Source organism: Pantherophis guttatus, chromosome 2 (assembly GCF_059756535.1).
Source record: "Pantherophis guttatus breed Tessera chromosome 2, ASM5975653v1, whole genome shotgun sequence".
In the NCBI taxonomy this organism is placed as follows: Eukaryota; Metazoa; Chordata; class Lepidosauria; order Squamata; family Colubridae; genus Pantherophis; species Pantherophis guttatus.
The window spans coordinates 24535679-24561144 of record NC_142064.1 but is presented as its reverse complement, the minus strand read 5'-3'; the positions used below and the strand labels follow the sequence as shown (position 1 = coordinate 24561144).

At 37.2% G+C, this 25466-nt stretch overlaps 2 protein-coding genes across 5 annotated transcripts; one reads left to right on the top strand and one right to left on the bottom strand.

Annotated features, from left to right (window-relative positions):
* Positions 1–183: 183 nt before the first annotated feature.
* Positions 184–8744, top strand: SELENOP (selenoprotein P). 2 transcript variants are annotated; one of them, XM_087888232.1, is made up of 5 exons: positions 184–471; positions 3036–3242; positions 4036–4248; positions 5537–5654; positions 6947–8744. In XM_087888232.1, the coding sequence occupies exons 2-5, from the start codon at positions 3049–3051 to the stop codon at positions 7283–7285; spliced, it is 864 nt and encodes a 287-aa protein (XP_087744358.1). In that variant the 5' UTR covers positions 184–471; positions 3036–3048; the 3' UTR covers positions 7286–8744. The 2 variants fall into 2 exon arrangements, with proteins under 2 accessions (XP_087744358.1, XP_034296707.2); XM_034440816.3 differs by having other exon boundaries at positions 184–478.
* CCDC152 (coiled-coil domain containing 152) lies at positions 7795–24201 on the bottom strand. 3 transcript variants are annotated; one of them, XM_087888234.1, is made up of 9 exons: positions 24050–24201; positions 22344–22428; positions 21390–21495; positions 18372–18440; positions 17401–17465; positions 15358–15460; positions 12137–12264; positions 10421–10507; positions 7795–8929 (listed from the first exon to the last, which is right to left on the bottom strand). In XM_087888234.1, exons 1-9 carry the CDS (start codon positions 24139–24141, stop codon positions 8807–8809), a joined length of 858 nt encoding a protein of 285 aa, XP_087744360.1. In that variant the 5' UTR covers positions 24142–24201; the 3' UTR covers positions 7795–8806. The 3 variants fall into 3 exon arrangements, with proteins under 3 accessions (XP_087744360.1, XP_087744359.1, XP_034296708.2); XM_087888233.1 differs by having other exon boundaries at positions 23788–24114; XM_034440817.3 differs by having other exon boundaries at positions 24054–24087.
* Between the last annotated feature and the right edge of the window lie 1265 nt (positions 24202–25466).

Genomic DNA, 25466 nt, shown 5'->3' with positions numbered 1-25466 from the left:
CTAGGATGAGAAGGAAAACATCTTCAAGGAAAAAATAACCAGAAAGTCCAGTTGCCTCTTGAAAAAGAAAGAAAAAAAAAAGCACCTGGGACAACCCTGACCTGGATGACTGAGCATCTCCATAGACCAGAGGTCTTCAAACTTGGCCGCTTTAAGACTGGTGGACTTCAATTCCCAGAATTCTCCAGCCAGCATAGCTGGCTGGAGAATTCTGGGAATTGAAGTCCACCAGTCTTAAAGCGGCCAAGTTTGAAGACCTCTGCCATAGACTTTCGCTTTGGAGAGTCGCTGCTCTTCCCGGGGTCCTCACCCTCGACTCGGCCCAGGCTTTGGGTTTCTTGGGAAACGTCGCGAGAGTTGCCGAACTTTGAACGGTATCCAAACTCGGAGACAAACAACTCGAGGGGGTATAAATACCAGCGAGCTGGGCGGGCGAGCGAGAGGCTCGCGAGCGGGGAGGATCCTCCTCAGGTGCGCGGTGAGTTTTCTTGGGCGCCCCTGGAAATGTTCGTGGAAGTCGCAGAAGGGGACTTTGGAAGGTCCATGATGAGCCGGGAGGGGGAAAGGGGGCTTTAAATGCATTACAACAAAGAAAACCAAAAACGTATTTTCCTCCTTTTAAGACGCTGAGATCCACGCGCGCGTGCAAAAAATATGGTTTGGCTTGAACGCGCGTCCGTGAAAGTGCGCGGCTGTGCACCGACACGGTCCTAGGAAGCTTGGTTGGTTCAAGCGATTAAAGCGGGGAGTGGGGGGTATTTTTTGGGGGGGGTCGTTTGAAACAAAAAAAAAAATCCAAGTCTTCCAAAAAAGGAAAAAAAAATCTCTAGCGAGGTTGCACGTAATACAAAATGAGTGCTTTGGGATGCGCAAGGCTGCTAACCTTAATTTCATGCAGGAGTAAAATCCGCGGAGCTCTGCGTGGCTGACTCCCCTCCTTCCTGTATAGAAAGGACTGCAGCCTGTGTGTGTGTGTGTGCATGAAGTAAAATTCCGATTGTGCCCTTTTACGAGCTCCGATGACACACTTCTGTAATACTGCCCTGCTCCTCTGTCAGATGCCTCTTCCCAATTTAGACGCGCGACCTGTGAGAGGAATACTGGCTTTGTACTGGATGCAAATACAACTTTTCATGAAGTCAGGTTCTGATTAGAATTGCCAGACGAGAGAATGGCAATTCATTCAATATTGTGTAGATGGGCAGGATTGCATTGTCACCCATAGTACAATGTGAATCATGTTAGTCTATGGCAGGGGTCTCCAACCTTGGCAACTTTAAGCCTGGAGGACTTCAACTCCCAGAATGGAGTTGCCAAGGTTGGAGACCCCTGCCATAGACGTAACATGATTCACATTGTACTATGGGTGACAATGCAATCCTGCCCATCTACACAATATTGAATGAATTGCCATTCTCCGTTTCCGTTTATTCGTCTGCCAATTCTAACTTCAACTCCCAGAATTCTGGGAGTTGAAGTCCTCCAGGCTTAAAGTTGCCAAAGTTGGAGACCACTGGTCTATGGGAACCCAAAATTAGGAGTAGTCTTACAGCACCTTTTCAGACAAAAGTTGTTAGACTAAGCTACTAGACACCTCTTGATTTCTGGGTAGCTTTGTAGTCGAAGATCAGTTTAGATTAGAATAATGGAACCCATTACATTCTTTACATTACATTCTGCAGTGTTAAAGTGCAACGATGCAGTGATTTCTGAGTAAACAGATTCAAAGATCTTATTTTCATGCCAAAGAGCCTTGGTGGCGCAGCAGACTAAAGTGCTATTAAGTAGCACCAGCTGCCTGCAATTACTGCAAGTTCAAATCTCACCAGGCTCAAGGTTGACTCAGCCTTCCATCCTTTCGAGGTAGGTAAAATGAGGACCCGGATTGTGGGTGCAATAAGATGACTTTGTATAAAAAAGAATACCGCTTGGGGGGGCCGAAAGCCCTACTAAGCAGGTATATACAAAAGTATTAAGGCTATTGCTTAACACATTGTAAGCTGCCATGAGTTTCCGGAGAAGGGCGGCATATAAATCGAACCAATAAATAAATAATAAATAAAGCTTTCTGTCTCTCATATGTTTTCAGTTTTCATCTGCCCCAAGCAACATGTCACTTTCCATGAGCCTAGTAACCGGGAAATGTGAAATTTTACAATTTATGTATGAATAGATTGAAGAAAAAAAAATACTTTTCATAGGTTTCAAACATATTCTTCTTCCAATGGTAGACATAGTTGTGTAGAAAAATTATTTTAAAATAGGAAGTGCTTGGACACTTTGATTGATTAGATTTTTTTTATCCTACCTTTATTACTTTATAAGTAACTCAAGGCAGTAAACATGCATACTACTCCTTCCTCCTGTTTTCCCCACAACAACCCTGTTGAGGTAGGATTGGGTTGAGCTGGCTTTCATGCCTTAGGAAGGACAGTCTCCTGGTTTCTAGACCAGCATTTTAATCACTGCACCAAATTGGCTTGGCAAATTAATTGTTTATGTGGTGTAGCTTTAATTTGTACCAGACAATTTTAGAGAAGAGATGCCCCATGTTTTCAGACTCTGTTGGTACTGCTATTCTGAAAGAGTCAGGGCCCAGGGCAGACTGTGTGATATAGGTAGTCCTCAATTTATGACCACAATCGAGCCCAAACTTTCTGTTGTTAAGTGAGACATTTGTTAAGTGAGTTTTGCTCCATTTTATGACCTTTTTTGCCACAGATGTGAATCATTGCAGTTGGTAAGTTAGTAACCCAGCTGTCAAGTGAATCTGGCTACCCCATTGACTTTGCTTGTCAAAAGGTTATCACATGACCTTGGGACACAGCAATGTTCATAAGTATGAATCAGTTGCGAAAGCATCTGGACTTTGTTCACATAATCATGGGGTTGCTACAGAAGTTGTAACTCTTGAAAAATGTCACATTTTTTGCAGTGCCGTTGTAACTTTGAACAGTCACTAAATGAACTGTTGTAAGCCGAGGACTACCTGTAGTCTTTAGTTTTCTTCCTTAACTTGTTTCTCTGCTTTGCAGGCCACGTCCAGTCATGTGGGCTGGGCTAGGACTAGCCCTGGTCCTCTGTCTCCTCCCAGGAGGAGGAGCAGAGCATCGGGGTCGTTGTAAAGAACCTCCAGAATGGAGCATCGGGGAAGAAAATCCCATGATGACCTCAAGAGGGTCAGTGACAGTGGTTGCTCTACTCCAGGCTAGCTGATACCTGTGCCTTTTGCAGGCTTCCAGGTAAGGTCCACCCAAATAGGCAAGTGCACATGAATGTATATCCTGTTGGGATCTGTTTCTTAAAGCAAGATAAGTTTTTATTCAGCTTTGAGTGGGGAGAAAAAAAATTCTGACACAATAGCTTTTGCTTGATTGCTAAAATTATTGCTTTACAGTTATTTTAGGCCTGAAACTGGCATTCTGGCTTTGTTAAACAACCCCATGTGACAATTTGTAAGAACAAAACATCTTGGTGACATAGTGGTTAGAATGCAGTATTGCAGGCTGCTTCTGCTGACTGCCGGCTGACTGCAATTTGGCAGTTTGAATCTCACCAGGCTCAAGGTTGATTCAGCCTTCCATCCTTCCGAGGTTGGTAAAATGAGGGCCCAGATTGTTTGCGGTCAGTATGCTGACTCTGTAAACTGCTTAAGAGAGGGCTGGAAAACACTGTGAAGCGGTATATAAGTCTAGGTGCTATGGCTATTGCTATTGCCTTATTCAGTAATATTGTCTCTTCATTTTTGAATTTAATCCCAAAGTGGTTTTTCTGAAAAATTAGTGACTGTACACCCTATTACATGTGACATGTTTCTTAGGAATTGTTCCCAGGCTAACAGATTGGTTTGTTTTGTTTTTGGTCCAGGTGTATTAAAGCTGCTGTGACTTTTCAAATTCATTTGTACTGTTTGATTGTATAGTAGGACTCCTAATTCTGTAGTATTAAATAATTGTAGATAACATGCCCCCCCAAACAAATTCTGCTTTTCTAAAGAGAAGAAAATGAATGCATAAAATGTTATTTACTTATTAGACTTGAAGACCTGCAACTGAAGCTGGCAAGTAATGGATTGGTCAATATCTCCTTCATTGTGGTCAATCACCAAGGAGACCATTCCCAGCTGAAGTACCATCTTCTAAGAGAAAAGGTTTCAGAAGACATTCCTGTATACCAACAGAACGCAACGCAACCTGATGTCTGGGCTACTTTAAGAGGCAAAAAAGATGATTTCCTGATTTACGACAGGTCTGTTTTTTAAAACAAATCAAATGGATTAGAACTTCTTAGGTACTTCATATTTTGAAAGCACATGAGGCTTATTTGGATCAGATGGCACCCTAGAGTTTTGCATAAGAAGTTCTGTGCCTCTATCTGCACAATACATTCAGAGCAGGGGTGAAATGCTCCCGGTTCAGACCGGATCACCTGATCCGGTAGCGAGTGATTTGGAGGACCAGTAGCAAAAATTCCTGCCCCCCCCATGCCCAGCTAAACTGCGCAATCATCAGATGCTTTTTTTTTTACTTTTAAACACATTTTTTCTACAACCTCTTCAGCCGAAGAGGTTGTAGGAAAAATGCGTTTGAAAGTAAAAAAAAAAGAAAAGTTGGTCACGCCCACCCAGTCACATTACCCCCCCCCCCATGCCCACAGAACTGATAGTAACAAATTTTACATTTCACCACTGATTCAGAATACATAAAAGTAGTTTTCTTCATTCATTTGGCTCTGCGGGCTGGGTAGGTTCATATAAGATGTGAGAGTGGTTGTCTACTTCACTGTGATATGTGTTTGATTTGGTGAGTAAAGCATCAGGCTAAAAATGGGAAGATCATCTGTTCTAAACCTGCTTTGTCCATTAATAATTCAGGTGACCTTGGGCCAGTCACTTTCTCTTAGCCTTAGGTAGGAGCAATGGCAAACCCCTTCCAAAAACATGCCAAAAAAACTGCAAGGATTTGTCCAGGCAGTTTTCAAAGTCAACACTGACTCCAAGGCACAAAAAATCCAAACCCACAAATAGTTTATTGTGCCCCGAAGTGGTTTATCTGGATCAGTTTATGCTACTTAAATGAATGAACTTCCTTACAAGTATTTGTGGTCCTTGCATACAAGTTCTTACTTTACATTTTCCTTCCCCTGGATTTGCTGCTTTTCCAACTAATGGGATTTGCAGGGAGATGCGTTCTTTCATATGAGCCCTTCCTGTTAATGGGTTTTATCAGGTCCACCTTAATTAGGTTTAGCATTGTTCTGCTTTCAGAAAGGTAGGAAAATTCAGAAGGAGACAAAAGAACTCCTATTCATTCAAAACAGATAGCAGAAGACAAAGAATTAGGATTACTGTAATCCTGCTGCTACAGCAGTATTAGTGTGACCCTAATCCACAATTTTCTTATAATATGCATACAATAGATTTGGGGAATCACAGCAGAAGACAAGAAACTTAAGTTGTTTTTTAGTTTTGTAAAAAACTCTTCTTCATAAATATGGTGATGCTTTGATATTAAGAACTGGGTCACTTTCTCCCTAGATGTGGTCGTCTGGTTTATCACCTTGAGTTACCTTATACTTTCCTGAGTTTTCCATATGTAGAGAAAGCTATTCAGATCGCCTATTGTGAAGACGCTTGTGGAAATTGCTCATACACAGTATGTATTCATTTTTCCCTTTCACTGTTGTATAGCAGTATCTAGGAAAAAGAAAAACTGATTAAATGAACATTTAAAAATGTACAGAACCTATGACCATTGATTTCTTTTTCATAATTTCTAAGAATTGTATAACTTCTTAGCAAATAATTAAAAACTTTTCAAATGTTTTTATTCCAAAACAAAACAAATTGCTAGCTTTCTTCAAGAAAAAATAAAGAAAGATGGATAGCCAATGGTATCTTTTATTATGATTTATTAAGTCACAGTGGTTGAGTCAACAAAGAGAAGACTGAGGGGAGACATGATAGCAGTCTTCCAATACTTGAAGGGCTGTCACAGGAAAGAGGGTGTCAATTTATTCCTGATAGTAATCTTGAGGTAAGACAAGAAGCAATGGATAGAAGTTCATCAGAGGGACATCCATCCTGGAAATGAGGAATTTCCTGATGGTCAGAATTATTAAACAGTGGGACAGTTTCCCTTCTGCAGTTATGGGAGCTCCATTGCTGGAAGTTTTCAAGAAAAGAATGGGCAGCCATTTATCTGAGATGGTATGAAGATTCTTGCCTTGGGCAGAGGGTTGGACTAGAAAACCTCCAAGATCCCTTACAACCCTATGATTCCATGAGTTCACATAACATGCTAAACTCAAATTCAGTTAGTATAAGATATGAAACCAGTTAAGGTATATATTACAGATCTGTACAGATCTCATTCTACCTCTTTTATGCTTCATCTTCGAGGCATTTACTCTCCAGATGCTTAATTTAGAAAAAAAACCATTTCCGTAAATGCAGACCCATGAGCATTTCCCCAACTGCAAAATGATTGGATTGCCACTCCGCAACCAATTTGCCATTAAACTCAATGCTGTTCATGTATAAGATTTAGATCTTTGTAATTAACTAGTATTTTATACATTGTTTTTAATTCCTTGAGAAGGAAGCAAAGTAATGAAATAAATAATGAACCAACCAACCAACATCAAATGGAACTAGGACTCTCACAGGTTTTGTATGGTCAGAGAATTATAACAAGATGGATATTTTCTAAAGTAAGAGTCTCATGCTGATCTAAGCATCAGGCATTTTAGAAATGACTTGGAAAAGAATAGTCATGAGAGAAGTTGAACACCTTGGGATGATTGTGATTTTAAGCAGAAATCCTAGGGCTTAGTTACATTATTATTTTCTTTAAGTTGATTTTAACCTGATTTCTGCTTGCATTTTGTGTTGACATACTGTATGAGAACTGTTGAAATTCTGACCATGTTGTCTGAACTTTTTCAGACACCTGAAATTGAAGAAATATGTAAAAGAATCTCAGAGAATCCAGAAGAAAAGCAAACTGAGGCAACTTCTGCCCCACAGTTGTCTCCCACTAAGCATCCCCACCATCATCACCCTCATCATCATCCCCATCATCATCATCATGGACATCATCCCAAACGAGATCAGCCAGAAGTAAACAATCAGCATAACAGCAGAGAAACTGCCCTTCTGTCAGCAGCTGTAGACGTTCCTTTGCAAGGGGATAGGCTCTGACAAAGGGGGAGTGGCATCTGCAAGCGCCAATTAAGCTGAAACTGGCAGCTCTTGACAGGTTCCATCTCCAGTAGCTGATGCTGACACTGACGACACTTGTTGTTTGAAGATCAGCAAAGCACAACTTCCTGACATTGTCGTGGAGAGCTCCCATCTTCCTGAAGGTGACAAGGGCAGCTGTTGGCAGACAACGTGGCTGAGTCTTGACAGTGACGTCTGCCAACTGCTGCTTGACCGTTACCAGCAGCAAGAAGGGGCGAAACCTGACAATGAGCAGGGCTGGACAACTGAGCCTGAGGAACAATCTAAACATCTATGGAAGATTGCAGACTTTGGAATGCATTCCATAATAATTTGAAATTGGTCCTACTATTTCTGTCAAAGTATTTGGAAACCCTTGCCGTAGGTGGCTGAAGGGCATTAAAGCAGAGGAATGCATTCCAGCAGTAATCTTCCTGGCACATATACCATTATGTAAATTATTGGGGAAGAAAAAACAACATTTACACCTACCAGTAAAGCAAGAGTTCTTGGATTTCGGCTGTATTTATTTAGGTGTAGTCATGTGCTGTGATTTCACTGATACAGAATACAGTCCTTGTCATCTGACTTTGCCTTAAATAGTAAGAACAAAACTTTCCCATAATGATATGGAGTTGTTTCTCAGTGCCAGTTCTATATGTCTGTGGTGTTCATTAGCTTTTCTTTTTGGTTTCCTCTTCTACCATTCTGTTTGCATTCATGAAAACAGGAGCTAAAACTATGACCTAGGGGCTTCTGTTGGATACGGAGCAAATAAGAACAGGAGAGGATAAGGAAAGATTTGCTAACTATGTTTTACAATTATGGGTTAAAACCAAGTGAATAAATGAAAATGTTTTTCTCCAAAACTCTAAAGTCATTTAAGATAATTGTACAGAATTTTGTGCGTAGTATTCCAACCAGATATTATCACCAAGAAGTCTACAGAATTCACTACTCTTGACATCAGATTTTATGTTATGAAGTGTGAGTCCTATAACAAGACCTATTAAAATCAATTTCTGTATTTCTGAAACTGTTCACTCTTATAGTTGTTTCGAATTTGGAATAACAGTCTTTAAAAACATGAAGTGAGAGTGATGGGATGAAACAAATAGTAATTTCATTGAAGGATAAGCATAAGTATCTGGTAATAAAATTTGAGACTTAACACTTAACCATCATTTCTGCTAACCAGTGATGTGGACAATCTTTTGTAAGTGATGAAGCATGTTTATATAATGTCTATCTTTATGTACCAAAATAGTCTTGTTGTTTCTGAAATTTCTGAAATCAACTGAATTTTTGCAAGTTTTAGAGAGGAAAGAAAATGTTGAACAGAGGGAAACTCTTTAGATTGTGTTTGCCATAGTTCATGATGGTTTGGTAGGGAAATCATACCCCTATAAAACCTGAATTATTTTATGGTGAATGCTTACAAGAGGGAAAGTAGTTCAGTATACACAACTGGAGATCTTGCAAATGGACAAACCATGTTTTAATAAATGAAAATATATTTGAATTCAATGTGTGTCACCCATTCAGTTCTGTCTCCTAAGTAAAACTTGTGGTCTCATGTTATTCTCAAAATTGCCGTAGTTTAAAATTGCAATCTTTACGTTTATTGAGCTTTTCTTCTAAGTCTTTGATAGTATTTCGAAGAAATTCAATTTCTTTGTTCTTTTCTTCTTGAAGATGCTGGAGCTTCTACAAAAACAAATAATTTAAAAAATCATACCCTCTTATACCTGTACATGAAAAAGTGTGTATGTGTATCCCTATTTCCAGAAATGTATACACATACACAAATTGAGATGCTTCAGAGATATTGATGTGTTTCATGACTTAGTTTCTAAGAATCAGAAATATTTATTCTGTCATAGACCAACAAATAAAATAAGAAAATCATAATTATTCTAAAATATTCTAAATTATTCTAAAAATTATTCTAAAATATTTAAGGATTAGACCAGACAACACAGCATACTGTACAGATTATAGAACAGTACATGGCTAAGGTCAAAGAAGTCAAATCAGATTGATCTGATAATAACTAAGATAAAATAAGTCAAAACAACCAGGCTGTTTAGTAAAGCATGGGAATAAGGATTCCTGGTGAGTATCTGCATAGAGGAATAATTGCATGTTATATCATTTCAATTATTCAATTATTTTTCCACCTCAATTTACTTATCTAAATTCTTAAAGACAACTCAAATCAGTGGCCCTACCAAACAGAAACAATAAAGGGCATTTCTCCATAGCCCTGGCATTCAAAATATTCTATAGCTACTACATGAGGGACACCTGCTAAACCCACCTATCATTAAACCCACTCCCTTCAGGTGGTCAATGAGTAAGCACAAAAAAGTCCGTCCCAGTCAGTGCCTCTGTCTCCATTTTGCTTTACCAGGAGAAAATGAGAACTGTTAACACCCTGCTAGCTGCTATACCTCTCAAAACACCTCGGAATGAGAAGGAGATGGTGGCAAAGCACCTTGAAGCCTTGCTATAGGAAAGTAATGGGGAGGAAAAGCTTAAGATGGGAGTTCACATCAATGGGAAATGTGTAATTACATTGTAGCATAAATGCTTAATGGTATCCTAACAGCCACGTGTGCAAAGGGCCTAAAGTTATAGAGCAGAAGAAATTGAAGACATTCAAGAATCTTAATAGCAGTAACTACTACAGGTTTTTAATAATTTTGGATATTTTCCTTCCAAAGGCTAATCTCTATTTGCTCCCCTGTTAATGGTAACAATAGTTGATTAAATTTGAGAAGAATTGTATTTCCCAGTTTTTTACTTTAGGAAAAAGTTTATGTTTAAATGAACTATCAATACTAAAAATGTGACACTACGGAGGAGCCTTTTACATTTTTTCAGGGCTATGAAATAAATGGATGACTTGGAGGCAACCTCCCCCTGCAAATGGATCTCAGATGAAAGAAGCATTTATAGAACTTCTCTCTCTCTCTCTTTTTTTTTTTGAAGTAGCTCTTTAGAATGTTTTCCCCTCACCCTCATCCCAGCGGAAGACACTGGTTAAAACAGAATTTTTATTATATTTGGAAATTGATATAGCTGCCCATCTCATATATGTGACTATATGTAAACAGAGTAGGGCAAAATATCTGCAGTCAGATCATCTTAACACTTAAACCACTTTACATTTTGGAAAACAATTAAAACACTTACCTTTCTATAGATATTTTGAGGGAGTCCTGCGGGGTTAGCCTGTACTTTCAGTGTTTTGGTCTGCAGCCTTTCCAGTTTAGTATTGAACTGATTAAAAAAAAAAAGATTTAGTCTATTGATAAAAATGTAAATGAGAGGAAAAACTTCTCTGAAATTAATGCTATTTTAATGATGTACAAACAACCTGGCTAAGATTGTTCATATTAACACAGGGAAAACAGACTCCCATTTGACCATGAAGTGCAAATGGGAAAAATTGGCTCATTATCATCACATGGTATTATCAATTTTAGAGAGCTGTTACAAAGATAATGTAAAAATAGAATTTCCTCAGAAAATTCAAAAAAGCAAAGTATAAGTGTAATACAGATAAATTCCTTGTGTGTCCAATCACACTTGGCCAATAAAGAATTCTAGTCTAGTCTAGTCTAGTCTAGTCTATTCATGTGATTAAAGATGGCTTAATTGACTGGATAATGTATTTGTTTACTGCTCAGAGCTGAAGACTGTAGAAAATGGTGAGGGAAAGTGCAAGTATAAGAACAAAGAAAGAAAGATATTAAGGCTGTAATCCTAATAAACTAGCAACAATTATGGTATCAACACAAACTCTTAAAGGCATGAATATATTTCTTTTAGTGCTATGGAGCATAAAATACTTTACAATAACTTTTTGTTTACTACCTTCTGGGGGAAAAAAAGGAATCAAAACATGAAATAAAAGCATACATTTGCCATCTTAATGTTAAACTTATTTACTAACATTAACTGGATATCATCTGCACTCCAAAGATATTTCATTCCAAACAGTAGATGACAATCACTCCTCCCTCAACAGGCCTTCATATCAATGGTTTAGATCCACATCCCTGCTCCCCCACCATTTCTTCAGCCAGCCAGAAAGGGCAAGGGTCAGGTATGCAAGTAAAGGAACTAAAGTTAGAAAGAACCCTGTCAACTTCTTCAGAAGTCACCGTCTTAAAAACCTCCCAGGCAGCATTGCAAGACACTGTTTTGGCCAACTCACTGACTCTTGCCCAGCCAGCTTCTAGCTTATTCTGAATCATGTTAATTTACAATCTGAGACCCAATAATCTATGGTGCAGGATCTCATGGCACTGCACATGCTAATAAAGGAGGTTACGAACTAATATCTATGGAGATTCTCAATCATCCAGGTCATGGTTGTCCCAAAGGTGCTTTTTTTCAAGAGGCAACTGGACTTTCTGGTGAAAGAAAATCCAGTTGCCTCTTGACAAAAGCACCTTTGGGATTGTGAATTAATAATTCTAAGTATGCAAAATACTTTTTACAATTATAGAAACTATATGTAATAATGAAAAAAACCTAGTAATAATTTAACTGATATTCTCAACCTTAAATAAATCTCAGAACAAATCTCAACAGACTTAGAAAGACACCATTCCTGAGATATCCTCACTGATGTTCTGATCCCAAGTTAGTAAGAGAAAATATTATTTGTGACAGCTATGGCAAAAATGAATCTGAATTGAAAATGATGAAATATGAAAAACGTAACATGAATGCATACTGAAATCATATCAGTTTCTACCTTAAATTTATTCCTTGTCAGGTAGTTCTTTTAATTTTGTAAAATGCAATGTTTTGATTTTGATCCACAACTTATAATAAATTATCAATGTAGTATATCTCTTGTTATTCTGGCATATTCTCAGGGTGTCATAGATGGCATACCTCTATTTGTAATTTGATTATCTCATTCTGCTTTTCCTTTTCTTGAGCTTTCAGTTGTTTAGTTAGTTCAAAAATCTCTAGATTTTTCTTCTCCATTAGTTTCTTATGCTCTTCCATGTTGCTTTCAACTAATGCAATTGTTAATATATACAAAATTAAAAATAATGAAGCAAAATCATTAATTAATGATTTTAAGCATTAATTTTAGCATTAATCAAATAGAATTATATACTTTATTATTTTAATGTCATCATAATTAACAACAACAATAGTTCACCATAAGAAATTTCAGAATTTTCAGTCTTCATTAATTCCCAAATGGCCTTCACCAAGTGGGGTTTGCAGAGGAGGTTTTCATAGCATTGCTACCATGACTAAGTGCACATTCTGGCCTCAATCCCTTTCACTTCATAAAATTAGGATACCATAAACTGTTTCCTCTGGGAAAATTTCATACATTTTGGACAGATCAAATCTATTAATAGTAATTGGTCATCCAAGTATGGGTGGTAAGCGATACAAGATTTTGAAAATGAAAACTAGCACTTGGAATTGCATCTGGAAGCTTATTGGGAACCAATGCAAAATAAGTGTAATAGTGATTAACAATAGTCAATAACGGGCCACTGCCCCCATCTACAACACATTGCAGAAGTCTACCTTCCTGGTGGTGAGGTCCTCTCACTAAAAAATGGGCTGCAGCTGATACGTCCCAGGAGAAGCTGAGCAAAGCTTCTATTTATAACTTCCACTGGTCATTCAGGAGTAATCAGAAGTCCAGGAGGACCTACAAACTGTGACCTACTTCCTCAAGGGTGATGCCACCCCTCAGGAAACAAGAATGGAATGAACAGAAAACTACAAAGGACAATCAGTAACTCCATCTTGCTAGGATTCAACTTTAGCCTCTTTCATACCATCCAGATTGCAGCAACATACTGACATTGGGATAAGTGCCATCCGCAGCTGCCATAGTCACCAAATCAGACTCTGCCCAGGAGAAGTCAAGATTGATAAATCTGGGTGACTTAGTCAACAAAATGTTGAGTAAAATGGTCAACAATGGTCACTGGGGATTCTTCCATTCATCCTCCTTTAACAGGGAGTTTGTTATGTTAAACAAGGCTGATGATCAACAGCCTATTGATGCAATAAGGGAGAAGTTAAAACACTTTTCCATTCTTTCACTTTCACTGACACTTGAGCTTGTAATCTTGGTCAATCAAACTTACATTTGACCTTTCTCTGTTTTACGTGTCATTTCTAATGCTTCATTTTCATTTTCATTTTCAATGCAATCAAGCATACTTCTATAACAAAATTAGATTAAATATTTTGTAACAAAATTAGATTTTGTTAACACATTTTGTAACAAAATTAGATTTTTGTAACAAAATTAGATTAAATATTTTGAAAATAATGTGCATTCACTCTGCAAAATAAAGTCCTTCTGAAGTCATGGGAGAAGCCCAAATACTTCAGTATTCTTCATATCTTCTTCATGTCTCCATATCATAGAGAACATGTCGCCACAATTAGCAGTTGTCCGGGAACTGGAGAACTAAGTGGTAGCACATTCTATCCTCATCCATCTGCCAAGGGGGCCAAGAGCCACTGGGGGGACTGTATACCTTGCTTCCCAGAAAAAACATACTAGTAAGTAGAAGACAATCTGGATCCCTACACTAGCTAAAGCAAAAGCAGCTGTTGTTGCAAGCTTGCAATGCTTGTCTCCTCCCTGCCAAACAGAAAATCAGATCCTATTTTTACAGTTGCTTTGGGGTCAAGAGTAGAAAATCACTTAATTCTTGCTCTCTCCATCAGCTATCCATGAAGGACTACCAACTGCTGCTCAGAGACTAGCTTGGTCTGAATTGGGAGTAAATTATAGCAATACATTTTGTTGCAAACATGAAGAAATCCTCCCTCCCTCCTCCCTTTCACTTGAATATTTTCTTTACTGTTTTTAAGCAGAAGCAAAGTTTGTTTTTTAGATGATGTAAAGTTTTTTTATGACACAATTCGTATTTGAAAGGCAGGACGAACAAATTGTGTTACTCATTTGAAACTGCCTAATTTGCTAGAATGGAAAATAAGTTATTAAAGATGTGGAGAGCATACTGTACATGTAGAGCTTTACACTTACTCTCTTTTTCAGTTGGAAAGAGATATTTTTAAAATACTTGATAGGATAGGATAGGATAATTTTATTTCTATACCGCCCCTCTCCTGAAGGACTCGGGGCGGTGTACAGCCAGGTAAAAACACAATACAAATATCACAATTTAAATTTAAAAATTATTAAAAGTATTACATTCAAGGCCAATTAGCTAAAAAACCCAAACATTTAAGAATTCCGAATTTAAAACTCAACTATGAAGGATAGCCCTGCCTGTTGGAAGAGCAGGGTCTTAAGAACACAGCGGAAAACTCGGAGGTCAGAGATCTTGCGTATGTCCGGGGGCAGTTCATTCCAAAGGACAGGTGCCCCCACAGAGAAGGCTCTCCCCCTGGGTGTCACCAGCCGACATAATTTGGCTGACGGCACCCTGAGGAGTCCCTCTCTGTGGGAGCGAACTGGTCGGTGGGAGGCTATCAGTGGCAGAAGGCGGTCTCGTAGGTACCCAGGTCCTGAGCCATGGTGCGCTTTAAAGGTGGTAACCAGCACCTTGAATCACACCCGGAAGACCACTGGGAGCCAGTGCAGCTTGTGCAGGAGAGGTGTTACATGGAAGCAACAAGTTGCACCCATAATTACCCACACGGCCGCATTCTGGACCAATTGGAGCCTCCGAGTGCTCTTCAAGGGGAGCCCCATGTAGAGAGCATTACAATAGTCCAGCCGGGAGGTAACAAGGGTGTAAGTGATTGTGCACAAGGCGTCCCGGTCCAGAAAGGGACGCAACTGGCGAATCAGGCGGACCTGATAAAAAGCCCCCCTGGCCACGGCCGTCATATGCTCTTCTAAAGACAGCCGTGCATCCAGGAGGACACCCAGATTGCGAGCCCTCTCTGTGGGGAGGTAGAGATTCACCCCCTATAGACAGCGATGGCGTCAGCTGACTATACCGGGACGCCAGTAGCCACAGCCACTCGGTCTTGGAAGGGTTGATTCTGAGTCTTTTATTAATGAAAAATAATTTAATAATGCAGTCAATGAAGGCTATGCCTTACACTCTGTATCTCTCAAACACTGTGTACACATCATATATTATGCTTACGTTGCTTGTTCATGTCGCTGTGAAGTTTGTTCTGTTCGTGGTTGTGTTCCTTCTCCTTGTTTTTTATTTCTATAATGAGTTTATCAACCATATTTTCATGTTCCTAGGAATTTATTGAAACATTTAAGTCTTTGCAATTGATTTATCTTAATATAATTTTCACTCAATGTACTCCTGCAAATTGCTTTTTTTTAACTGAAACTTTAAATTGGATTCATCAGGGATTCCTTTAGCATTGGGATCATTCTGGCACCTATTGGTCACTTTAGGTGGTGGGGGCATACCTGAATCCTCTGGTTCCTGGACATGGTTTTCCAGAGCCATGGGCAGATGGAAAGTGCAATTCTTTTAAACTGGGTTCTCCTGCTGTAATTTACCAGTAAAACAATCCCTATTTTGGAAAACCGAATCAACCAAAACAAGACTTGACTAAAAGTGATGGGGAACAGGCAGTGTGTATGAGAGAGTGATGGTGGATGAAGTGGTGGATGAAGACAAGGAGCTAATTTTCTTTGTTGGTTCACAGTGCAATCCTCCTATCAGCTGTGATTTGGGCTTCTTTTGAACATAGGGTATAGACAGGGCCGGATTTTCCTATAGGCTAACTAGGCTTCAGCCTAGGGCCTCAAGATCAAGAGGGGCCTACATTCAAATTGTTAGCAAAATTAAAATTACACTTTCACTATAGGTGAAAGGGCCTCATAAGTGGAATAGCCTAGGGCCTCTTTTCATCTAAATCCGGCCCTGGGTATAGATCTGTCAAAATCTGCCTCCCCCTCCCCCTCCCCCTGCCATGTTGAGGAGAATGACAAGCTAATTCTTTCCTGTTAGCTGGTGGGGCCTGGTGGGAGAAGAACTAAGCCAAAAGAATTTACCAATCCTTGTCCTTAACACACCCTCCAGATTGTAAAGAGAATAGCCCTATTTAGCAGTATTATGCCTGTAGCAAATCTTATGCCAGTATCTTTGGATAGCATTTTAACTTGGCTAGAAGGAAGTACTCAATGCCTTCTTCAAATTCCACTCTCTTCAAGAGAGACCAAGCCAGTCTTAAAGCAACAAAAATCCTCTCACTCCAAACAAAAAGAAAACAATTTGCAAACCTTTCCCTTCCATGAGGACATTGCACAAAGAAAAACAAGTAGCAGGGTGCCAGTATGCAATTCACTGACTCCCTGCTGAAGAGGAAGTAATGATTCAAGTCTTGTCAATTTATGTTTCTTTGATCTGAATTACTAGGCTTCAGGGTTTTACAGGCAAAAGAGCTAGGAGGTAAATCCTTTAATAGTGGAATCAATAGGAATGTATGCATTTGTCTGATTGTATTAAAAACAAATCTAAATTGTTGTAGAGAAGCAAGTCTTGTTTCCCCTTTATCAGTTATGAACAGTTTGCAACTTCAGGAAGTAAGGTGAGGCTTCTTGACAACAGGAAAACAGACTGTCCACAAACTCTGCAGAGTTTATCATTGCAAATGAAACCATGATGTGTGTGTATGTGTGTGATTTCAGAAATACTTGCAGTTCACCCAGAAATAAATCCATTCAACCCCTTCTATGTTCTAATAAAATAATTTTCCAAGGCTTTTTAACTGGAAATTGGACATATATTTGCACTCAAACATTATGCTTTAGTGGTAAAGGGCAACTTTTCCTTTCTCAACAGTAAAGATGTTTGTATTTATGCAATTCATAATTGCCTTAAATGGCATAAAATGTAACATGCAAATTTTACCAATTTAAAATGTAGTATAATATATTGTTGCTCTTATGCACTTGCAAATAATTGTTCCACCACAGTTACAACTCCTGGAAACTGTCAGGAGCAAGTATAAAATTATCAGGAGACAAGGCTGGCATTTAAAAATTTTATTATAAACTGCAAATAAGACATTGGATTTTAATCCAACAATCTAATATGCTTGTATTTAAGCCATTAATGAACCATAGGGAAGATAGTAATGATTACTATAAAAATCAGAAAATCACCTGAAGACTCTCTAGAAGTCAGAAACAAGGGGTTTTGAAAACAGGGTGCTCCTACCTTTTCATGCGTCTTCAATTTCTCTTCTAAAATCTGGATTGTGTTTTCGAGCTTCTCATTTTCATCTATATAAGGATATTAACATTACAAAATAAGAGTGATAAATAAATTCCCAACTATTTTGAACTCTAAAAAAAAATGGTAAAGATTCTTGACTTGAATGTCACTGATTTAAAACTGCAGGGTCATCCAAATTAAGGGGTTCTTGCATAAGAAAACAAGAGAACAAAAGGAATCTTTTCATTCTCATATTCTCCTTCAACTAGATATGCTGGCAAAATCGATAAGTACTGCCATAAAATAATATTTTTACTTGTTTTTATGGAGTAGAAATCTGGGAAAGGGGTTGCAAATCAGAGAGTGACAATCAAACTCTCTGAAAATATTTAAGAAACAACTTATTCTCTGAAGGATGGTTTAGATAGGAAAGATGCTTCTCTTGAAAAACATTCTGCCTGTGCTGTACTGAAAAATTGTGCATGGCTTGTGTTTTTTTTTCTTCAAGGGTCAGGCATAAATTCTTCTGGCTATACAGGTAGTCCTTGACTTATGACCACAGTTGTGACCAGAATTTCCATCATAAGTCGTTGCAGTTCTAAATAGAGTCACCATGAGACTGAATGCAATTTTATGACCATTTGTACAGCAGTCATTAAATCAATCAAGCTTCCCCAACAGGTGTTTTTGCTGGAAACAGGTAAAAAAGCATACAAATTATCATGTGACCACAGGATGCTGCAACTGTTTGTAAATATGATCTGGTTACCAAGTACACAAATTGTGATCATATGACTCTGGGGATGCTGTGATAGTTGTAAGGGTGACCAGGGTTTGTAAAGCACTTTTTCCAAGGCCATTGGGCCTTTGAACTTTCGTTAAATAAATGGTTTTAAGTCGAAGACTACCTGTGCAGGATCTCCCTCTCAACCAAGAAAAATAGCATTCTACGAAATCAAATTGTACTTCTTTACCTCTCAGATTATATTGGTCCTCTATAGTTTGTTGAAGACCTTTAATCACATTCTGGAATGTAGCACAGTCTTTTAAAAAGAAAAGAAGAAAAGAAATTAATATATTTATTTTTAAGTTATTGTTATTTTTATAATTATGCTAATCTTTTAAAATTATTGCAATGAGGCATACATGCTTCCAAGATGGGTATAATGAAAGAAAACCCAAATTTGATATATGAACTATCATTTTTTTAATTTTAAGTTTGCTTATTTAAGTATCAGGAATTGTACTTAAAGTGGTATATTATCATATTCCAACTATCCTGCAATTGCAAATAGTGACCACACGATGGACCTCTGGTATCCTTCATTTTCAGACTATTTACTCATAACATTAATTTTAAAATTAAAATGTGAAATACTGCTTCTTAAAGAGTTCAGGGAATACAAATGTGGAGAACTTGAAGTCACATTATATTTTCCCATTCTGGAGATATCTAAAAATGCCTAACAATTTCTATTAAGGATAAAGCATCACACGTTTGAATCTTCAATTAAATATTTTAGTGTTTCTGCTCCTTCTTCAGCCTTGGGCTTGCCTTGCATTTATAGCTGCCAAAATGCAGTTCAAGTAAAGCAATAACTATTACATCTTGGAACAATCCATTCATTATCTCAGCTTCTTTTATATAATTATTTCAGCATTTAATTTTTTTAAAAAATATTTCTAATGAAAACTGAATCCTAACATTCAGGTATGATGTTGCACAATTTATATTCTTACCAGTAATCATTATATCACTTCATTTATCTAGCACTTATGTATTATTTCAAGATAGATCAACCAATTATAAAGTAACTAATTAAAAAGCATTTCCAATAACTGGTTCCTTTCAATACATATGGAAAGTCTACAGAAGTAGGTATTGTCTTTAAAAAGCATTATCTTTCACAGAGAATGCTTCTTCCAAGATGAAGCTCGCTATAAAATCATAATGCATGAATTTAAAAAAAGGTATCTCAAAACTAGGCTGATCTGAAAATGTTGGGCCTGCTTAGTGATTAAACAGAGTTGGGTCTGCTTAGTGGTGGAATGAAAGATCACCAGGAAAAAGTTAGCAATTAATTATCATTGCTGATTGTGTATTAATGATTAATAATGATTAATAAATTTTAATTAATGATAATTTTAATTTGTTAATTTGTTGGCTTAACACATAATGCAATTCTCAACCTGTCTTCAAATATATAAGGAACTAAAATTAGACACACTGAATGATCACTTATTTTGCAAAGGAATAATCCATGTTCAGATGATTATATATTAAAAATAAAATCATGATTAATTTTAAGCTTTAAAACTAAATTACGTAATATATTACTATAAAATGAAAAGACTACATTTGGTTAGAAAATTCATTACTCTGGACAAATATATTATTTAAATTTGCAATTCTGCACACTTTTGTTTGTAAGTAAAATTCAATGAATTTAGTTGGACTTCTCTTTTTCTTTTGAATAGTTTAGATTTTTGTATATTTATTGTTTGCTATTTCTTAATGTTTTAAGTTAATTTATTAGATCTGATTCTCTTTTGAGCCTAATGTCACCTTTCTCCTTTGAAATGGCACTCTTCCTAAAATTGGATTGCCCTCACCCTCCAGGTTGGAGTTCAAACCCATTAAAGATCTGGCCATCCCATAAGGCCTTTAAGGATTGATACATATGCTATGGTTGGAGTCTGTTCTATAATGGAGTCATTCATTATGTTAGTTTTTTCCGTTGTTGCTCCTTATGGTAGAATGAGAGAACATGATTGTTATGTTGGTTATGTTTAATGCTTTAATTCTTTTTACTATATACTGAGATTATAAGCTGTGTATAGTTGGTTATAATTGAAATGGCATATGGCAAATGGCCCGGCATGTCAGAAAAGAGATATAAATAAGTAAATTAATAGTTATATATAAAAAAGGCCTTCATTCTTGAGGTAGCTTTGGAGAATCCTTTTCTGCAGCCTCTGCAAACCACATGTGTCTTACAATTTTCAGAGGCTTTGAAGACTACATGAGTTCTGGAGGATCCAAGGGCAAGAGCACATTCCATTCTTGTGCGATCTCCACACCCTCTGAAAATTGCACAAGATTGTGCAATTTTCAAATATAATGTACTTTTAATAATACTTGCTGTCTAGTGAATGCTGTATGTCACCCAAATGTCAGTCCTGTCACCTTTGACACCTTTGACACATGTGTCATAGGTTCACCTCCACTGTCCTACAGTAATTAGCAAATGCCCAACTATTTTCTAGCACGGTATATCTATTATGATAGTATGCAGGGTGCTTGCATTACAGAGGCCAAGGTGGAGAGAAGGGAACTGCTTTCAGATGGAGCAACATTAGCTTGCATCACAGCAATACAACTGGCATGAAGAAAGAGCAAAATAGTATGTATGACTATAGATAGCCAATTTGGTACAGTGTTGACCAGGTTACAAACTGGGAGATCATGAATTCTAATCCTTCCTTAGCTCCTCCCTCTCAGCCCTGAGAAACAAGCAATGGAAAACCATTTTTGAAAAACATAGCCAAGAAAACTGCAGGGACTTGTCCAGGCAGTCTCTGAGAATTTGACATGACTGAATGGAAGAAAAAGAAAAGTATGATTATGACAGCAGTTCCATGTCTAAAGATTTAAGGCTTAGTTACTGGACTCTTTTCATTCACCTGCTAGCAATATCCAGAGCCATTCTAAAGTGGCAGTGAACTTCATTTCCCAAAGGATCCAATTACTTTCCAATTTTAAATAGTGAAAATGTATAGGGAAGTGCTCTTCCCACTACAAAAGCCCTATGCTTTGAATGCCATCTCCTTTGGCGCTGGTGCAATAACAAAGTTCATTGCCACTAGCCAGAATATTGGGGCTGCTCTGCTGTTGGACTACTTTCATTACACAAAGATAGTATCCACAGACACATTTTATCGGTTCCAGCACATGTCTGGTGGTAAACACTGCCAAGGAAATGAATGCTTACCTTGTTTAGCCATTTCTTTCCTTGACTGGCTAATTGTCATCAATTTATTTGTTTTGTCCAACTCAAGATTCAGAAGATGATTTTTTCCATGAAGTTCTGATATTTTCTGTAGGAAATTATTTGAATTGCAAATGAAACCTTTTGTTTGAAGTATCCTTCCTACTCCTCAATTATTCTGACAGAAAATCTTTTTAAAAAATACACGTTGAACGTTTGCTGATATTTGGTCAAGCATTAGAAATCTGAAAGCATGACCCTTAAAAAAAAGCAGAATGATCTTGGATGTGCTTCATAGAGAATGGTGAATTTAAAGTGACTGATAGCCATTCTGAAACTTGAATATTCAATACTGAATACTGACTGAATAAAACACTAATAACATTTGTTATCTGATTATTGGGATTCAGGAAAGGGATTTTGTTAGCTTTTTTCCAGAGATTATTTTTGAAAAAATGGAGTCCAAGTGTCCTTTATGAAACTAAATTGTCCATATTTTCTACTGACCTATGGGTTTTCCTCCTGAAGATTAACTCATTATATTAAAAACGTAAGTGAAAAAATAGCTCCATAACGTGGAGAGAAAACAATTAGATCCAGTCTATGACAGACACCGGGGAAATCACTTCCTGTCTCTACTACAAATTAAAAAGCATTTTCAGTTGAAAATTTAATTGACTTGAAGAGCTGAATCTCCTAAATGAGATCAGAGCTTATGCAACACCTTACTACATCTACTTCATTTTTCACAAGTGTAATTATCAAGAGTTCTATTCCACTGCATAATCAGACCCATAAAGAAAGGGTCTTCAAAGGCATAGTGAAAGAAAATATTTATATATTTAATTTATATGCCACTCATCTTGCTATCCAAAATGACTCTTAGTGAGTTGCTAACTTTCTAGGGAAACATTTAAGAATTTGGGTATATTATTGTTTTTCTGTTTGATTTTTTACCATTTCTATATGTGAGAAGTCCTCTAAAAGTTTGTCAAGATCCACCACATTGGTTTTCTTCATGTTGCAATTGCTTGACAATTTGCTGTATATCAAAGAAAAATATGTAATATGTATAAATTTAGTTATCTTAAGCATAATGGTCTACTCCTTTGTCATGTGAGAAGCAATTTCCATGGGGAGAAATAGCATTTTTTTAACATGGTAAGAAGTGCCATAGTTAAAATGCAAAACATATAGTGGTGCCTGCATTCTGTGATCTGCATGCACAAATGTTACAGCTATTTTTGTAGACAAGGCCATGAACTGTATTCAGCAATGCTTAATCTTATATTGTTAAATATGCTAACAATATTACCATTTTCTAAGTATGTTTAAGATTTCTGTCTTAGACTCAAGTATCAACATCAAGAATATTAAAATGTCATGTTTGGGTTAAATAGCTCTGTTTGCATAATTTCAGTTTGCCTATATATACTGTTGATATTTCAAGCTCTTCCCAGTTATAAATTCATCAGTGTATTTTTATTTATTAAATTTATATGCCAGACATCTCACTATTGAAGCAACTCTGCTTATGTTATTTGTCAAGTCTGTCTTGTGTCATGCTAAAAAAAAGTGTTGTTCCTCAGTTTGTTGAAAGATGTAGGTTAAACACTATATGTACTAGTTCCATGATAATCTGTATACATAGTCAAGATAATTTCTTATGCAGAAGAGCTTTCCCAGGGAGAAAATATTAAAATGCTGCTTTGAGCGTTAATATTTTCTCTGATTTGGCTATGACTAGCTATGCAAAGTCTGTTTTTTTTAAAGTAACTGAAATTTGGACAGTTGTAAATAACATTTTCAGTCAATAATAATTTTGCCTTTAGGGAACCAAAAAAATTGGCAGGTTTTTTTTTTTGGTAAACTCAGCTGTTATTTTTGTGTGTATAAACATTATAGATTGCAATGTATTGTGCCATTCTTATCTTTTAACTGCAGGCTAGGCTGTTGTAGAGAAGTTCCCAAATTCCCATCTAGCATTTAGTCAACATTGGTAAATTATTACATTTCTTGAATAACATCTTCTATAATATAATATATGCATTGCTTTTTTCTCTACTTTGAGCTGCTATCTAAGTATCTAGGCCCTGAAAGCAGGATATAAACCTACAGTATTGATAAATATGTTTACAAATTAAAACAGTAAAAGAGGAACAAAAATGTTCAGCAGGATTATATCACCAATTTCTATGTATCTTGGGGAAATGGTGTGTCACTTCAAAGTTATGTTATAAAATTAAGTTGCACTTAAGCTGAGGAAAAAACGGTGTGTGTGAGTGATAATTCTGTGAGAGAAAGACATATGTATGTCTCTAGATGCATCACTATTTTTTGTCCTTATTTCTGAAAAAAATAGTTGGAGATTATGTTTAATTTGTAAATAAAGAAGTTATGCCTTGTCCCTGCTGGTTTTTATTATTAAAATATCTCTTGAAGGCAGAAGAGCAGGCCAAGTCTATTATTTAACCGTTAGTTGGCAATCCCGTCTCTGAAGGAAAGTATCTGAATATATATTTGAAGTGAATGGAAAATAAGTTGATAATATGAGCCATAGGATGCACATTGCACAGTGAGGAGTTGTGTATATTAAGAGAGAAGGCAAGAAGCTTTGAAGGCCAATGGGCTTAATTTTTATGTGGCATCATAAAGTGACACACAAACCAGCGATAGAAACCACCCTGAAACTGAACTGTCCGGCAGGGAAAGATCCAGCCGAGGACACTGATTTATGGAACATACCATTCATCATCCAGAATGGGGGGGGGGAACGACACACACACTTTGTTTTCCCTATGCTGTCCCAATGGTTGAATGACCCACGTAGTGAAATGCCCCAGGATTTGGGGAGATCCTTCTGCAGTTTTCTTAGGGGAATTAAATAAACTGAGTCTTCTCTGGAAGCAACCTTGTACTTATGCAGAGAAGGTGACATAAGTCAAGCAAAACAAATATTACAAAAAAAAAAATAAAAAAAATCCCCACTGCTCTTTTGGAAGAAAAAGGAAGCAATTGTATAGCCAAGGGAAGGTTCTGGCCAGAAACCTATATTAATTAAAATGATTAATTTATATAATTTCCTTTCCTTTCCTTTCCTTTCCTTTCCTTTCCTTTCCTTTCCTTTCCTTTCCTTTCCTTTCCTTTCCTCCCCTCTCTCCTTTCTTTTTTCCTTCCCTTTCCTTTTCCTTCCCTTTTCCTTCCCTTCCCTTCTCTCCCCTCCCCTCCCCTCCCCTCTCCTCTCCTTTTCCCTTCCCTTCCCTTCCTCTTCCCCTTCCCCTTCCCCTCCCTTTCCCTTTGCCTTCCCTTCCCTTCCCTTCCTTTCCCTTCCCTCCCCACGCCTTCCCTCCCCTCCTCCTCCTCTCCTCTCCTCTCCTTTCCTTTCCTTATCAAGCGGAAGAATTATAATATTTGCAGATGGTGGGAAACTGTCTGTTAGAGGCCTACCAGCTGTGCAGCTATTAAAAACCCAGAAGCACTGCTAGATGAAGAAAATGTGACTATATCTGAGTAGAGGAAGAAATTATACTTATTAATGGACTTTAGGGTAAAGACCAAGGCTCCAAATTCAACCGCTAATTTTTCAAAAAGTGTTAAATGCATGTGTTAACTGTATGATTCATAAATTAAATAATACAGAATAGGAGTACACGGCATTCTAAACACCAAAACACAATTGTGGTGTTTATGCAACCAAAATAAATTTATAACCTAAGCAAAATATAAATTTGAATATATTTATATTAATTTATTATTAATATAGAAACAAAACTGAAAGCAGAAAAAGACCCAGTGATCCATTGAATTTTCCCTTTGAGTTTTTTATTTTATTTTTTATTATTTTTATTATTCATTTTTATATTATTATTATTATTATTATTATTTATTATTATTATTAATAATAATACAGTATTTTTATTTGTTTCTTATTGGTTCATAACACAGACAGTCAAATATTCTACCTATCGAGTCAGAGCTAAAGAAGCTTCTTGAATGAGAAGCGAAGCGACTTCAAGGAAAAAGAAAATTCCAGTTGCCTTTTGAAAAAGCACTTTTGGGACACCTATTGAATCCTTCCCG